The sequence below is a fragment of the Leptonotus elevatus genome, chromosome 10, assembly GCF_054856555.1.
Source record: "Leptonotus elevatus isolate MCC_2025b chromosome 10, RoL_Lele_1.0, whole genome shotgun sequence".
NCBI classification, from domain to species: Eukaryota; Metazoa; Chordata; class Actinopteri; order Syngnathiformes; family Syngnathidae; genus Leptonotus; species Leptonotus elevatus.
This window is the reverse complement of record NC_141248.1, coordinates 19,714,362-19,730,168: the sequence shown is the minus strand read 5'-3', so window position 1 is coordinate 19,730,168 and position 15,807 is coordinate 19,714,362. Positions and strand designations below refer to the sequence as shown.

Sequence of the window (15,807 nt, the reverse complement as noted above, 5' to 3'; positions counted from 1 at the left end):
ACCAACCAACGACTCACTCAGTGACTTTTCTTTTAATACTTTCAACAGCAACACCATGTGGTAGGAGTTTGTACTGCATCCAAAACAATACTCATATTTCCAAGTTACACGTGTAAAACTCATTTAAGATCATTTTAAATGGTTATGATTCAGAGATGAAACATTCAGAGTGTCCTTTTGTAAACTTGCTTGCAGACTCGATCCTCACAGGTAAGTTCCTGAAAAAGATTAAAATCCACATCATATGCTGTACATTTGAAGCAATACTTATTACATGCTTGTACTCAACTCATACATTCTATTATTCATAATATTGTGAGAATAAAGTTGTATATTTAAAAAAGAAATCTTCCAAATTAAAGTCATAATGATAAATAGAATAAAGTAGCATCATCGTATTGTAAGGTTACGACTTGAATCTCGCATAACAAAACAAGAGGACCATTTACAATGATTTTGAAATCATACCAAATGAAGTTCATTTTCCTGAATCCAGTGAATCCAGCCTCTGTTGCTTTTTTCCCCTCGCTGAACACACACGAGCTTGTCATTTTTCCAGTTGACCACACTCTAAAAAAGGGAACAAATTGGGATTGTGTGGAATCAGCACCCACACATCATGATGAATGGAATGTTAAACACTGCACGTGTTAAGTTTGTGTGATAGATTGTGGTCAAATAACAAATAGGTCTTTATTTCAAAGACACATCAAAATGGCCAAAATGAACCTTAATGGCCACAAAAATGGCAGCCTTCTTTTTGTGTGTGTGATACACATGCCTACCAAATGTCACTTTTCTAAGTGAAACAATTTTTAGGGGAGAATTTTGGGTTTTTAGTCTTGTGTTTTCACTGTAGACTTTATCCTACCTGGCATATGCGGTTATCCATTCCCTTAGTCTCCTCCCTGTACTCCTCACCGACCTTAAATGCAAGTTCATAGTTCCTGAAGGTCGTGAGGGTCCTGATTGTGAAGCGATCACCGTCTTGCTTGATCACCTTCTGAGGCTTCAGCAAGGCCGCCACTTTGCGGGTTGCGAAATCTATACCTGTGGAAAACAAGAGGATGCGGTCCATGTCATATTGAGGCGCAATTTTCACTTGGAATCCGAGAAAAAATATTTGTCACCAGTCAGGTCAGTATTATTAAATTATATGGCAACTTAAAAAATGCTTACCAAGAGCAATCATGTATCCCTCAAAGTTGACATTGCTGACCATGTCCCACGTCCCGGTGAAGTTGACCGCCATCTCGGACGTTCTCGTGGCTCCACAATCAGAAGTGAGGGGATTTTTTAAACAGCTCCGGGGTTGTACTGTATGTTTCATTGTGTGTCAATTTAGGCCAGAGGTGATAGCACCGGAGGGGTGGAACGGGACCTTTTACACAAATTAGCCAAGACCGCTCTTCCTGTTGTAAGTATTGTCGTTGCGGAAAGAAGTGGTCCTTTACAGTTGCTGTGCTATGGGTGGCTAAGGGTCAGCCAGGAGCCAACCTAAAAGCCCAATCTTTAAAATAAAATTTGCAGGGCAGAATCTGAGCTCCAGGAAACGTCTTTGCAACACAATCCGTCCCCCTCTGTTCACATTTTGGAGAAACTAACTTTCGTCGCTGAATTTTGGAGTGGAGTTATTAGAGTTTCATGTTTTATGGTCAGTCGTCAACCTTTGCTTCAGTGCTCCACGGTCCACCCACGGGGGAATTTAGCACATCTGTGTTCTATGTGTCGTTAAAATCTGGTAGCAATTGGACATAATGTCTAGGGCAAGTTTGTCTTTGAAGCAGGATATAATTAAAAAATGAGACAAATATGCCCTGCTTCAAAACACAATGGCAGACTTCCTGTTTCTTTTCAGGTATTGCTTCTTGAGACTTTTTTTTTGTGTCTCCTGATAGACATACCTACCTAAATGACATGTTGCTAAGTGACGCTAGCATCGGAGGCGGAAGGATTGTATTGCTCGGGTGCAACACAATCTCCTTCCCATTCACATTATTGGCAACTGCTGTTAAGCTCACGTCCGATGCAATGTTTCTCTATTTGCTGATCCTGGTAGCGCACCGCATTAGCAGATGGATACCCAGGAACCAGAGGCTCAAGTTGTACGTGAACTTTTGTTCCTTAAAAACAAACAAACAACAAAATTGCCAGTTTTTAAATTGTGTTTCTTTCCGCAGCCAAATTGTCAACGCGGTGTTCACGGCCCTCGTGGTGGTCCCTCAGCTGTACGTCATAGCAAGGTAGCCTGACAACTAAAAAGCCTTTTGCCAAAGATTCGACATCAAAATAGTGTCGGTTTGATTTAAAAGGCCCGCGTCGGCAAGATACTGTAAGCAGCCCTTACTGAACAGCCTGACCGCTTCCGTCGGCCTCTCCCTCATCGCCTCAGGTAAAACACGATACACTACAGCGGAGCCAAAGGCCAACACCAACAAAAAACATTAACAACCATATATAGTATGTCACATTTCATCATTCATCTTTAAAGTGGAAGTCAACCTTAAACATTTCTTGACAATAATACACGTGATCTCACTAGTCTGAAGATGACATTCTGATTAATATTACATTTGTGGAATATGAGTTATGATGCAAAATCCAGCCATTTTAATCCATCTCAGAGGGAAGCCATTTTGCCATTTCATCTTCAGTCGACAGCAAGTGGCAAAATGGCCGCTCCCTGTGATGGATAAAAATGGCTGGATTTTGCTTCATAACTCATATTTCACTAAGGCAATATTAACAAGAATACCATATTTAGACCAGTGGAGCTTCATAGAACACATTATTGTAAAAAAAATAAAAATAAAATTGGGGTTGAATCATTTAAGATAATAGCAGATTTGAGAGGGAACAGAAAGGTTTTGCTGAGAAATATTGTCACTCAGTGGTGTGTTTGAGGTTTTGCTGGAATTAAAAGCAGTTTCTCCATTCTTGTTCTTGACCGTTCTTACGTCCTTGTGATCTCATAAAAAGCCAAAAGTCACAGGCCAAGTCCTGTTCCAGTTTAAAGTACGCATAAACAAAAAATGCACAGAAATCCCAGACGTTGCTCTTGTCAGCTTGCGCAAACGAAGGATGCGCTGGTTGGTGTTAGAAATCAATAATCTAACATTGGTAACTTGTTAGCTGGGAAACTATCCTAACATGCATTTTGTGCTGCTAACACGATAGCGGAGAGAAGTCACATTTTGTTTCAAGGCCCTCCTTAATCAACTTATAGAAATAAGTTTACAATTGTGAATATACCGGTATGTACTATAAATGAGCGAAAAACAAGTCAGTCCGACTAGCGTTCTTAGGAAGTACCTACTTTGAGACAGAGCTAACTGATAGACCTGCATTCTTGATTTTGACAATTGGCAAATTTTTCCGCTTCTCTGCTTACTTTCATGCCCGTCCTTAGCCTTTACGCTATCCGCTACAGTACATATGCCAGTTAAAATTCCTCAATTTTCCACAGTACATATGCCAGTTAAAATTCCTCAATTTTCCACAACACTACCTCATTTGTGAGAGATGCAGGATACTTGAAAGCACAGCCAACTCTCCCCCGCAGGTTTTTCGGTGGTCTTTACCCTCGTAGAGCTCATCCCTCAGGGCTTGTGGGCATCCTGTCACGCGTTCGGACTGCTGTCGTTCGGGCACGGGGTGTGCTGCGCCATCTTGACGCTCACTGCGGCCGCATGCGTAAGAAACTGAATTCAAACTTGAATTGTGGCGCATTCATCCATCCATATTCTAAACCGCTTGACCTTGACTGGTTGCCAATCGCAGGGCACAAACAGACACAAACATTCAATGAAATATTCTAACAATTTACTTTGTACTTCTGCAGGCTACAACCACACCTGAGCTGTACCACATGTCTGTTTTCATCACCGTGGCATCCATTTTGAGCACAGGTAAATGAGATACAGTGATCCCCCCCCCCCCCATGTGTGAGGTCACACAAATTTAAATAATTTGGTCCAGATGTTATAAATGTGCATGTATTTTCCCTGCTTCAGTTTTTGTGTTCTTTTATAACACCCGCATGTTTTGTAGGCGTGCTGGCGGTCAAAGGCGGACTGTGGCTGACAAATACGCAGCAACAATGAGCAATAAAACCAGCCCAGCTGTCTCACATGGACATCGGATAGTGCTCATATTAACAATTCATGCGGTTTCCATGCCGCCGGCGAGCCGGTAACTCAAAACCATGGGAATGAAAGGAGAGAAAGTGAGTTAATCCAGCTCACGTTTTAATGCTTTACTTCATACAAAGCAGGTGTTTCCTTATGCGGATCCTTATGTTTGTTTCCCGTTGAAACCCGTCAGAGGAAGTTGTTGAAAATGTAACACATTTGATGCAAATATAATTACAAGTGATGTTAGACCAGCAGATGTTGGGGGGGGGGGGGGGCATCTCCAAGAAGCAGAAATGTGTCTTTGAATTTTCAATGTGAAACCCAGGTAGAGGAAGTCATACTATGAATGCACATGTAATGGGACAACGTTACAGTTTGAGGAAATGTTCCAGCAAATGGATCAGACTCATAAGACATTCTTTTGACTTACTGTAAAGAGGAACTGCAAATACAGGTTCAAGTCAATATACAAAAAAAAAAAAAAAAAAAAAAGCACCAATCTGTTCAACATACACTACATTTTGTAGAGTAAATTTTGCTTTGAAAAAACGATATTCGGTCCCAGTCTAAACAGAGTAAACTTTATATAGAGTAAAATATTCCGCCCCCAAAACAAACACTCAACAGTTGGGGAACAATCACAGAACCTTCAGGTTGTCAGACAGCCAATCTAACCATTGACACATGCCACTCCTACTCCGTGTCAATATGTCGCAGGTGAAAGGTGAAATCCTCGTACCTCCATTTTTGTTCTCCTTTTGGACACACCAGCACTATTGTTAACTAACAATATGTCTGGCATAGCTCAAGTGGTAGAGTGGCTGTCTTCCATGTTGAAGGTTGTGGGATCGTTTCTCAACACTTGAGTGTTTTTGTTGTTTGTTATTATTTTTTTAGTATTTTACTCTCTTCCAAGTGTAAAGTTTGGGATCTAATGTAGCCTTTTTTTAGAGTAAAATTTAGTCTACGAAATGTACTGTGTATTTTTATTTTTTTTCAAATCACAAAACTAAAATCTACCATTGCTTTAGCTGGAATCGTTTTTCTGTCTTTACCTGAGATGTGATATTACCACAGTGGATACAATCAATGAAATAAAGGCACTGGATAAAGTGAGGGGTTCACAGTGATTTAGGTGGGCGTAAAGAACTTATTGTATTAGCTTTCACTGTAGTATGATCCCTAACCCAAAAGTGCGTCGTAGTCTAGGTACCAGACAAGTGTGCCATTGGTGGGTTTCACCCCAGTGACGGGCCATTTGTTTGCATCGTCCTTGACCCGGCTCAGCTGGGTAACAAGCTCGTGTTTGCCCTTACCCATCACCAGCAGCGCCACCCTGTGGGCTCGGTTGAGCGCTCCCAACGTGAGGCTCATGCGCCGGTGCGGCTTGACGGGACTCTCGGTGAGAACCACCAGGCCATTGTCGCTGTTGGCCGCTTCGGAGTGGGGGAAAAGGGAGGCCGTGTGTCCGTCATGGCCGACTCCAAGGAGTACAAAGTGGAACCTGGAGCCGTTGACCAATCTGCCGATATCTTCTTGATAGACTTCAGCTGTGGCGTCCTCCTCCACGCACAGACGCTGCTTGAACTGCACCGGCATCGGGTGGATGTTGTGATAGGGGATACGCACGTGCCGCAAAACGTGCTGGTGGATGGTATGGAAGTTGCACTCCGGGTCGGTCAGTGGCACGCAGCGCTCGTCCACCATCCAGATGTGCGTGTTGCTCCATGGGAAGGAGAAGTGGTGCAGAGCCAGCCTGTGGAAGAGCGCGATGGGCGTAGAACCGCCGGAGAGGGCCAGGTGGAAAACGCCACCCTGGAGCACGGCCGCCTCTGCCGCTTCCTGGATGTCGGTGGCCAGACGCTCCACCAACTCCTCGGCCCAGGCAGACACCATGCCGGCACCGCGGTACTTGCCTTGCATGACTAGGAAACTCCTTGCAGACTCACCTCCTACCTGGTCCGGTCCGAGAAGTACCACATCACTGATGTAAGCGATCTCCTTCCCTTTCAGATGAACGTCCAGCATGTCGCCGTTGTCGGCCCCTCCCGGGTAGACGCGGGGAAACGAGCCAGCTAAGCTCTCAAGCAACGGGGTCCACAGGTCCCAAGATGCTAGGAGATTCTCAGTACTGATGAAACTATTTTTGTGTCCGGCAAAAATGTGAGAAATTAATTCTGCATAAGCTTCCCGCGGCGCCTTTGGAGTTTGGACATAGTAGTCTGACAGAGGAGAGCCTAGGACGTTAACATTTGCGTGATCCATCACTTCCTTCCACTCGCCTTCCGTCACAGAAGGCTTAAAGAGATTCTTGGAAACGAGAATGGCTGGGTATTGAAGGCTGCCATGGCCGAAATAGAAGATAATCTCTTTCGGCTTGCAATGAAAGCTGTGCTGAAGACAGAACATGTCGTTCTTGAAGAGAACCCGTGCGTATCCCACTCGCTCGTCCAACATCTTCCCCGAAATCAGAAGGATGGGCACGCCGTCATACTGGGCCGCATCCATGTGCGCCAGCACAGCTGTAACACAATAAGTCAACTGAGAAAGTCAACCCAAAAAAAAAAGCCAATTCAGTATTTTTTATCAAAACGTTTTCAATTCTAACCTGCAAACGTTGGCGTGATGCTGACGTAGTCTTTGGTCTTGTTGAGCTCCTGCTGAACCTCGCTTTGGTAGCCTTGGTACTGGCCGACCACCGCCTGATTCTTGCCCAATGGCAGCAAAGTACTGAAGAGCCGCAGTTTGTTTTGGAGAACCTCCTCGCTGTCACTGAGATTGGCAGGAAGCCGCATAGTCAGGAGAGCCAAGACCTCTGTCAGATGGTTCTGGATTACATCGCGGATAACGCCGTACTGGTCATAGAAGGGAATACGACCTACGAGGAAACAATGACAAGGACCTATGTAGAATACAGCAGAGGATCAAAAGTGCGGAGTGTGGAGTTACCTTGTACATCCAGAGTCTCTTTCAGTACAATCTCTATTCTCTCAATGTGGTACTTGTTCCAGATGGGATCCAGAAACTTCTTGTTTTCGACTCTAAATGGAAGGATCTTGGAGACCACCTGATGTAGAAAAGCGGAAAAACAGCCGATCAAAGTCAAAAGAGTTGCAAATGTAACATTGACACGGTTGTCCTCACCTGTTTCCCCAAGTAATGGTCAATTCTGTACATTTCTTCATCGCGTAAAGCCTTCCCGAGCTGAGCCGCAAGCACCTGTGCACTCCTCAGATCATGTCCAAAAGGTTTCTCCAGAACCACTCGGAGCCATGCCGCCGCGCCGACAGGCCTGCAGCTGCTATTGATTTTATCTGCGATATCCGCATATGCAAATGCCGGCACGGAGAGGTAAAATAGTCGCCCGGCCTCGGTCAGCCCTTCGTCCTGAACCTGCCGCCGAACGTGCTGGGCCAAATCCTGATAATCATCAAGGCTCTTCAGTTGCCGATACTGCGCTAGCCGCAAGAACTGCTCCTTGAGCACGGCGCAGCGCTCATCAGAGACGTCCTTCGGGCATGACATCGCCTTCAGGATACCGAAGAATATCGGCGTGGCCTTGTCCACGGGCGACTGTCCACCGGCGAAGAAGGAGAAACTGTTCCCGCTGCTGACCTGCTTAGAGTACAGCTGGAAAAAGCCTTGCCAGAGGTACTTCTTTGCCAAGTCCCCCGTGCCGCCAACTACCACAATGGAAACGTGGCCGCGACTTTGCTGGTCTTCACCATGTCCTCTGCTGGCGCACATTGCAAGCAGAAGCAGGAGCGTAGTCACATACATGCTGTGGCATTCAAGTGTCCACACCCTGGATGGAAACAGAAATGTACACTTATTTTACACTGTATAATTAGGTTTTATTTTCTTAATTTGAACTTTTATGAACCTTGTGTCAAACAGGGTTAATAAGTGAATATGCTGCGCTAGCCACTTGGTCAAACAAAATATTTTCCGAAAAGTGTTTACATAAATGTTAGTGGTCTTTTTCTTTATTTTCCCCAAAATAGTTATCACCACCTCGCCATGAAAAAATACCCGGCTTCTTTACGATGTACCTCTGAAAAGCTAAAAGCAAAAGTTCATTTAAGATTAAAAAGCGAATCAATTCTGCGAAATCAGAAGTGCTTGGTTACAAAAGAAGCAATATTTACCTGTTTGAAAGTCCACAAAATCATCCGACACATTGGCAGTAGGAAAGATAATCTGTGACTTTCAACTGTCTGCGACAGTCAGCGCCACATCAACACCGGTGATGATAACAATTGCAGTTAAAAATAACCCAACGCTGGTCATATAATAGTATATACATACATATAGTCATAACATCCGGCATTGGCCAGAAATTAGACATCATCGCATAGGAAATTAGGAAACGATAGATGAAAAAGCAGCTTTTTTTGTTTTTATTTTTAAGTGTGTGATGATGTTGATAGCAGCAACATTGTGGCTTTGTGGTCACGTATGCCGCACAGTTCTGACCTTGAGGTTACATCCTATTTAAAGTTTGCATGTTTTCTCCATTTTGTCCGAGTGCTCTGGCTGCCTCCCACTTACCAAAAACATTAGGTTCACAATATTAAGTTCACTGAAGACAAAATGGTCCCTAGGGGTGAATGTAATGTGACTGGTTGTCTGTCTATACGTGTCCTGCGATTGACAGGCGACCAGTCCAGGGTGTACCCCAACACCAAGCTTTTTTATTTTTTTGCGGATTTTTCCTTAGAAGAAGTTTTCATAGCCCTCCTATTATAACTTGCTGATGTGATCTGCCGCCATATACATACATACATACCCTGCCCCTGTTGCTCAAACAATGCACTTGATGGCAATAATCAATGTAAATCAAAATTCAACAAGGATATAAAATGAAATTGAACCTACCCAAAATTCCAAAGTTGTGGTAAAAAGGAGTCTGAAATGCTCCGCCGCGATTTGTGAAAGTCAAATCTAGACTAGAGCCACCAATTCTGTTGCGTTGTCATGAGTGTAGTGATCCGAGGACACCAGCTAGTGGGATTTGTACTGGTGGGAACTTTGTACTTTGCCCAGAGGCACTGAGATTCTCTTGCTACAATAGTGCCGCTGTCCATAGTGGGCCGGAAAAGTTCAACAACCCGACTGATTTCTGAGAAGACAAAGTCAAGTATTGGGCAAAATGGGAAAGACAACATTACAGTAAACACACGCGTCACCCTGCTACACAAAAAACAAATATTCATCTAACAGCATTTATTTCTTGTGCATCATATTGGTAAATAGCTAGATTCAAAGCCGACAGCAGCAATGAATGGGCCCTCGTGCTCCTTTTTTCACAGCCAACCCTCAAACTAATCACCAAATTTTGATGCCATGCTCCACCCACATTAAATGGTTTAAGCAAAAAAGTTTGGCAATCTAGTGTTACAGATTTGTCAAGGACACCTTTCCATTGGGCTCATTTGGGCAAATTCCAGAGTAGGACTTCGCATTTGTCCAAAATGATATACTTCGCTGATTCTATACAAGCCAAAATGGCCGACTTTCTGTTCGATTTTGACTATGGGTCCTTGAGACTTCTTCATGCAATAAAAACAAAACAGAAAAAGGCTCAACAACTACTTATTTGATTCACCGGATACGTTGAAAGGGTTGCTTTTCAAATATTTCACGATAATGACATCTTAAAAAACTGTTCTGCTCATGCAGAACTTTCACCCAAATTTAGGTTACATCGCCGCCGTAGGGACAGCACTCAGTGGTTTCTGTAGTGCTTTCGAGACACTGCATTGCTTGTATTATTGGATTCAGCTCATTTTTCCAAATGAGTTAATTTGCACACACAAACCAGCAAAAAAGCATATGTTAATCTAAAAACACTACACTCATTCAGCACCTCACTAGATTTCTATCTTCTATGAAGGCATGTGATGCTGCACCGGCATGAAATGGCAGAGAAAACGATCCGCCACGCTGCATTATTAAGGCCCGTCCAGCCCTCACACTTGTCAGATGAAAGGGGACTAATTGTGAGTCTATACATCAATATGATTGCACGGAAATACTGTAACTAGAACAGGCCACATTAGAAACCAGAACATTTGCCAAAGGCCAAGCCAACATGCTAGCCTCAGCTTTTTTTATTTTGAATGTATTGACAAAAAGGTTGTTTCAATAAAACGGTAAGTGTATAGAAATAGTACATGTACGTACTATCATAATTAGGAAATACAAATTGTAAACAAAACAAAACTTTTGTGCACCAACCGCCAACTCATATTAGTCGTGACTCGTTCCTACTCAGCAATTGCAAATATATAGATAAGTATACTGACAGTGTTGACTAATAATATTGTACACGCAATACATACCGTCCTATGAAACTGTACATTTGTGTGGAGTATTATCAGGCCAAATCCTCTTGGCCCCATTCTTCCTTCCACTGTGCAAGATAAAAACATTTTAACATTAGAACCATGTTGCCATTTTTGCTTGTCTCTATTTTGGAAAAATTGTTGCTTGAGGCGTCAGACAAGTCACTAAATATAGCAAAAACGTTGCTACGTTGGCAACACCGCAGATTTGGTCCAATCTCCACACATGTGCACATAAAATAAAAGTACCACATATTTTACATCTTATTTTGACTTCATGGTCTCTGAGAGGGCCAGTCAGAGACTGCGGGGCCCCGGGCCGTACTTTGCCCAGTCCAAGTGTTGTGCCGCAACAAGCTGGTTAGCACTAACCTCCAGTAAGATTCTTTCCCACTGAGCAGAAACAACATGGTCCTGTATGTCTGCATATTATGCTCTGTTGTATAGGTGTGCTTAGCATTAATAAGATATTAAACGAAATAAAATAGTTTCGTTAGATATACAATGATTAATCCTCTTTTGTTTTATAGTACACTTCAACTGGGAGTGACAAAAAAAAACAGCTTGGCTATACATCTTCAGTATCGGCGCAAAAACATTGCCAAAAAACCCCAAAACAAACAAAACAAAACCGGAAATCATCAACTCCACCTGCGAGCTGTCAAACTCTACTTCCGCGTTGACGTAATATCTTTCGCAGCCGCGTGACGTGGATTTTGACAGGGGAAACAGACCAAAATGGTTTAACGGCGAATATACAGTACACGTAGTTGACTTATGAAAGAATTAAAAGATACTAAAACGTACCAAAGTTCCATTTCGTGTCAACGTTTGTGAGCCTGAGTGGATTCGTACACTTCCTGCCCTGGTCACGTGACATCACGATGCTGACGCAATTTCTGGGAAAGGCGCGCTCCATTTTGATTCCCACTTGGGCGTCCAAATTGTAAAAAATACATAAAAATATATTAAGAAAAGTATCACTCTACAATAATAATGACAATATGTAATAATCATTACATATAATGTAAAAACAAAACAATACTTATAATAATAAATAATACACACTTTGCATCTGGTTTGCACAACCTAGCCCACTAGGGGGCAGTAAAATACATACAGCCAGGCCATATCCATCCATTTTCTGTACCGGTATCCTCACTTTGGGCAAGAAGACTAGAAGAGGCACCCTGAACTGGTCGACAGCCAATTATTTGCAGGACCCATATGGACAAACAACAATTCACACTCAGACAATTTAGTGTTCAACCTGCCACGCATGTGTTTGGAATGTGGAAGGAAACCGGAGTGCCCGGAGAAAAGCCACACAGTGAGCATCTGCAAACTCCACGCAGGATTTGAACCCACAACCTCAGAACTGTGAGGCGGATGTGCTAACCAGTTGTCCACTGTGTTGCCACAAACAGATGTGCTACAAGTTGTAAAAATATTTATTATTATTATCACGATTATTAATATTGTTTGTTTTTTAGCAGAGGATAAAGAATATATGCCCGTGCGCTGTGAGTATTGTCTGCTGTGTTGCTACTGCTTGTGTTCAAATAGGATTTGTGTGTGTAACGTTTACAATTACCGCAACTGTCCTTGCTTTATTAGCCCTTTTACACTGTGTGTTAGCATTGAGCTAGCAGACTTCTGTAGACCACAATTTTTTATTCACTCACTACGTCATGTCTGGGGTTCTGTACATTCCAGTAGTGTTTCTGAAATGACAGAACAATAGGTACAGTAAAAGGGAGGTCCTCTTTTACAACGACTTACGAAATTTTGAGGTTACAAACGGCAGAAGAATGTCGTCACACGGCACAAAAAGGCCACGCTCAGTTACCAGCCTTACTTTTTGTCACTGGATTGTTTTATATTCATGGTTTAGAAGTCTTTTCCAAATAGTTACTGTAATTTTGTTTCAATATTCAACTCAACTGAACTTTATAAAGCACAATAAAACAATCATCACTGCATACAAAGAGCTGAATTAATTACTGTATACTAAATTAAATAAAAGCACTGAAAATTTTATCTGGAATCAAAAAAATGTGAATAATTCATTTTGCCTATGCGTAAGAAAGTGGCTCAATACATTTCTCAGCTGTGTGATGTCATCACCCTCCCGAATGAAGGCCCACCACAAACTAAACAGGTGTCCCTTTTGGCCAAATAATGAGGCAATTGTTGTGGACCACACTGCCGACCCGGCCCTCCCTTTGACTTTGCTGACCAGTTGTCAACACAGAACTGTCCCCTTTATTGAGCAGCTCCCATTCCAATGCATGTCTGTCAAGCTTTACATCTCATTATATGCATTACCATTTCAGGGCTGAAATATTTTTTTCTTTCTTTTGTGGAGCAGTTTTGTGAATTTGACTTTATTGAGGAGCAACATTCTAATTTTGGCACGAAATGCTAATTTTGCTTTGCAAACTGCGCTTATTTCGAGCCCTGCCTTTTAACTTTTGACACCCTCTTGTTTTTTCCACTCTAATAAGATTTTTTATTTTTTATTTATCTAGCAGGACAGCTGGTGCTTTTTGTTGTTTCATACAATTTATAACAGATTTCCAACATATTTTTAGGCCATACCAAAAATGCTAACAAAAAAAAAATAATCAAAGAAAGATTTGTAATCTTGAGGGAAAAAAATCGAAATGCACATTTCAAAAAATAGAAATAAGAACATTTGAAAAACAAATAGTTTAAAAACAATCTAAAGAAAGCTAATAGTTTAAAAACAATCTAAAGAAAGCTATCACAAAGAAATGAAACAAAATGTAAAACTTTTTTTTTAACAATCTACAACATGAAATGAAATTTTAAAAAAAAATCTAGTTATCTATCCCAAATATATGAAACAATTAAAAAAAAATTATTAAGCCAAATAATTTAAAAGGAACTTTTAAAAATACCAATAACAATTAAAAAAAAACATTAAAACAGAAATATGTTTTATATGTTTCTCTAAAAAAAGAAACAAACTAATAAATGAAACAATATCTTTAAAGAAAACTACCCAAAAATACAAATAAAAAAATACACAGAAATCTTTAAGAAAATATAAACCAAAATAAATATTCCAACAGTGGAATGGTCATGGGCTCTTTTTTTTCACAGAACAAAGTCAATGTACTTTAAACAAGATATACCATCATTTATTGCATAATGCAGTCATTATTAAATTACGGCACATCAGATTACTCTTTAAAAAAACAACTAAATAATTGTATTTCACTTAATCCATCACCACCCCCATTTTGAACTTAATGTACTTACAATTTGAAAATTCCACGCTGACTGAGGATGATCATAAATTGTGATCAAAACCTTAACAAAAAAACAAAACAAAAAAACCCCAGCAACTCAGTCACCCAGTTGTTGACAGAATTAGATTTGGACTGTTTGTTGTAGTTCAACCCTGAAATTTCACAGCAAAGCGTCCACACAAGAGCTGACAAACTGTAATGCTACTGCAGAGGCCTCCCAGGTTGGCAGGCTACTGTGAAAAGTAAATAATAAACAGGATGGTGCATCCTGTGTGTGTATATAGGTGTGCGTGTGTGTGTGTGTGTGTGTGTGTGTGTAGGAATTGGTCATTAAAGCAAGCATAGGCCCATGCAGTGTGCTAGCCCAGCTGTCATGTCTATAACCTCAGACTTTAGAGACCCACGGGACGCAATCTGGAGGGCCACTGTTTGTCTGGCATGTGTGAGTTGGGTGCACAGATGTGTGCGTAAAACAATTAGGGGAAAAAACATCTAAAGCCATTTTTTTAAATCTCAAATGGTAAGGAAAAAAAAACATTTTGTCACTATAAATAAAATGAAAAAAAAATCAGAATTAGTATTTAAAAAAAATCAAAGCAATTAAATACATTTAAAATAAAATAACAAAAATGATGTCTTTTTTTTATAAGTTAACAAATATAAATATTTCTCCCCATAATAACAACAAAGAAAAGTCCCTACCTCTGAAAAAATCTGTCAAATTATAAGTAAAAAATAAATAAATAATAATATTAAAAAATCAGGTAAAAAAAATACAACCACATTTAAAAAATGCAAAGAAATTCTCAGAAAAAAAAAATTAAAATAAAAAATAAAAAAACAAAATAAAAAAATTTTATCCAAAAAATTAAAAGCTTGTTTGTATCTAGTAGTTTCTCCCTTCAGTCTCCTCCCCAGGAGGTAAAATGCATGCTCTATTGGGTTAAGGTCTAAGATGATGAAGTACATTGTACTTTTTGTTTTGGGCCATTCTCTTGTTGCATGATGAAGTTTCTCCCGATCAGTTTGAATAAATGTTTCTCTAATTTGCCAAACAAACAGTTTTTGTCTATTTCAAATTTCCTTCTGATGCTACCATCATTACCATCAAGAGTTTGTACATAATTAAAAAAGACTGGCGATGGTTGTTTTAAAGTACTTTATAAATAAAGTTGAGTTGACTTTTGACCTGAAACCCAAATGTCTTCCGTATACAACAAAAACAAAGGAATTGATATTTGCCATTCCAATACTTTTGGAGGGGACTGTATCTGTATGTGAGCGTGTGTGTGCAGGACTTGGCCACGAAAGCGAACATAAGCCCATGCCGAACGCGCTAGCCCAGCTGTCCCTCTATAACTTCAGGCTTAAGAGACCCACAGGGAGCAGAGGCTGAAGGACCACTGTTTGGTTGGTATGTGTGGGTGTGGACGTCAGCGCGCGTGTGTGCGCGCGCGTGTTGTTGCCTCACACCCCCCAAGGCATTTTACTCAGCCCCCCTGGCTTCCTTCCTCCCCTTTGTTAAAACTTGCGAGGCAGACTTGGCCAAGCTGAGCACACAAGCGAATGCATATGAATGCGTGCCGTCATCTTTATTAGGGCCCCCAGCCAACATCCATTACATTTAACACAGCTCCTCAAGAGAGGAGATTTCACTTTTAGTTAGTTGGGCCCCTCTTCCCCACCCCTCATTTCGATTTGCCAGACGAGGAGGATTACAGGGTGCCCAGCATGGAAGGAATGTGAATACACAACCTGTGACTTATTCCGATACGGAACGTAAAGCAGTGCAATTAACAGAGATTACGACTCAGATCATTCCGGCCATTGTTACAGGACGTTACAGTGTTGAGGATGCTCAAAAGCCAAAGAAAAATGTGCAAATTAAATCCTTTGATTCTGACTGAACTGAGTTTTTGCGTAGGATGATTTTCTGTGAATTTAGAGGCGCATTGTAAGCATTAAAGAAAATTACAACTTTTCTAGGATAGGCTTTAGCTCTCCTACAACACTTAAGAGCACACTAGAAATTCGATGGATTGATATTTA

The 15,807-nt window shown here is 41.2% G+C and overlaps 3 protein-coding genes across 8 annotated transcripts; 1 reads left to right on the top strand and 2 right to left on the bottom strand.

Annotated features, from left to right (window-relative positions):
• Positions 1-17: 17 nt before the first annotated feature.
• rbp7b (retinol binding protein 7b, cellular) lies at positions 18-2,095 on the bottom strand. The gene is made up of 4 exons (XM_086086263.1): positions 1,180-2,095; positions 872-1,050; positions 469-570; positions 18-218 (listed from the first exon to the last, which is right to left on the bottom strand). The coding sequence occupies exons 1-4, from the start codon at positions 1,328-1,330 to the stop codon at positions 165-167; spliced, it is 486 nt and encodes a 161-aa protein (XP_085942389.1). The 5' UTR covers positions 1,331-2,095; the 3' UTR covers positions 18-164.
• Positions 939-4,389, top strand: LOC147167520 (uncharacterized). Of its 2 annotated transcripts, none has more exons than XM_086086252.1 (6): positions 939-2,105; positions 2,181-2,243; positions 2,313-2,392; positions 3,563-3,693; positions 3,842-3,908; positions 4,051-4,389. In XM_086086252.1, the coding sequence occupies exons 1-6, from the start codon at positions 1,918-1,920 to the stop codon at positions 4,101-4,103; spliced, it is 582 nt and encodes a 193-aa protein (XP_085942378.1). In that variant the 5' UTR covers positions 939-1,917; the 3' UTR covers positions 4,104-4,389. The 2 variants fall into 2 exon arrangements, with proteins under 2 accessions (XP_085942378.1, XP_085942379.1); XM_086086253.1 differs by having other exon boundaries at positions 3,842-3,913; positions 4,046-4,389.
• On the bottom strand, positions 4,235-13,924 carry h6pd (hexose-6-phosphate dehydrogenase (glucose 1-dehydrogenase)). Of its 5 annotated transcripts, none has more exons than XM_086086240.1 (6): positions 11,288-11,337; positions 10,478-10,548; positions 7,278-7,938; positions 7,083-7,200; positions 6,742-7,011; positions 4,235-6,655 (listed from the first exon to the last, which is right to left on the bottom strand). In XM_086086240.1, the coding sequence occupies exons 2-6, from the start codon at positions 10,495-10,497 to the stop codon at positions 5,316-5,318; spliced, it is 2,409 nt and encodes an 802-aa protein (XP_085942366.1). In that variant the 5' UTR covers positions 10,498-10,548; positions 11,288-11,337; the 3' UTR covers positions 4,235-5,315. The 5 variants fall into 5 exon arrangements, with proteins under 5 accessions (XP_085942366.1, XP_085942367.1, XP_085942365.1 ...); XM_086086241.1 differs by lacking the exon at positions 11,288-11,337 and adding an exon at positions 10,853-10,934; XM_086086239.1 differs by lacking the exons at positions 10,478-10,548; positions 11,288-11,337 and adding an exon at positions 13,769-13,924.
• Between the last annotated feature and the right edge of the window lie 1,883 nt (positions 13,925-15,807).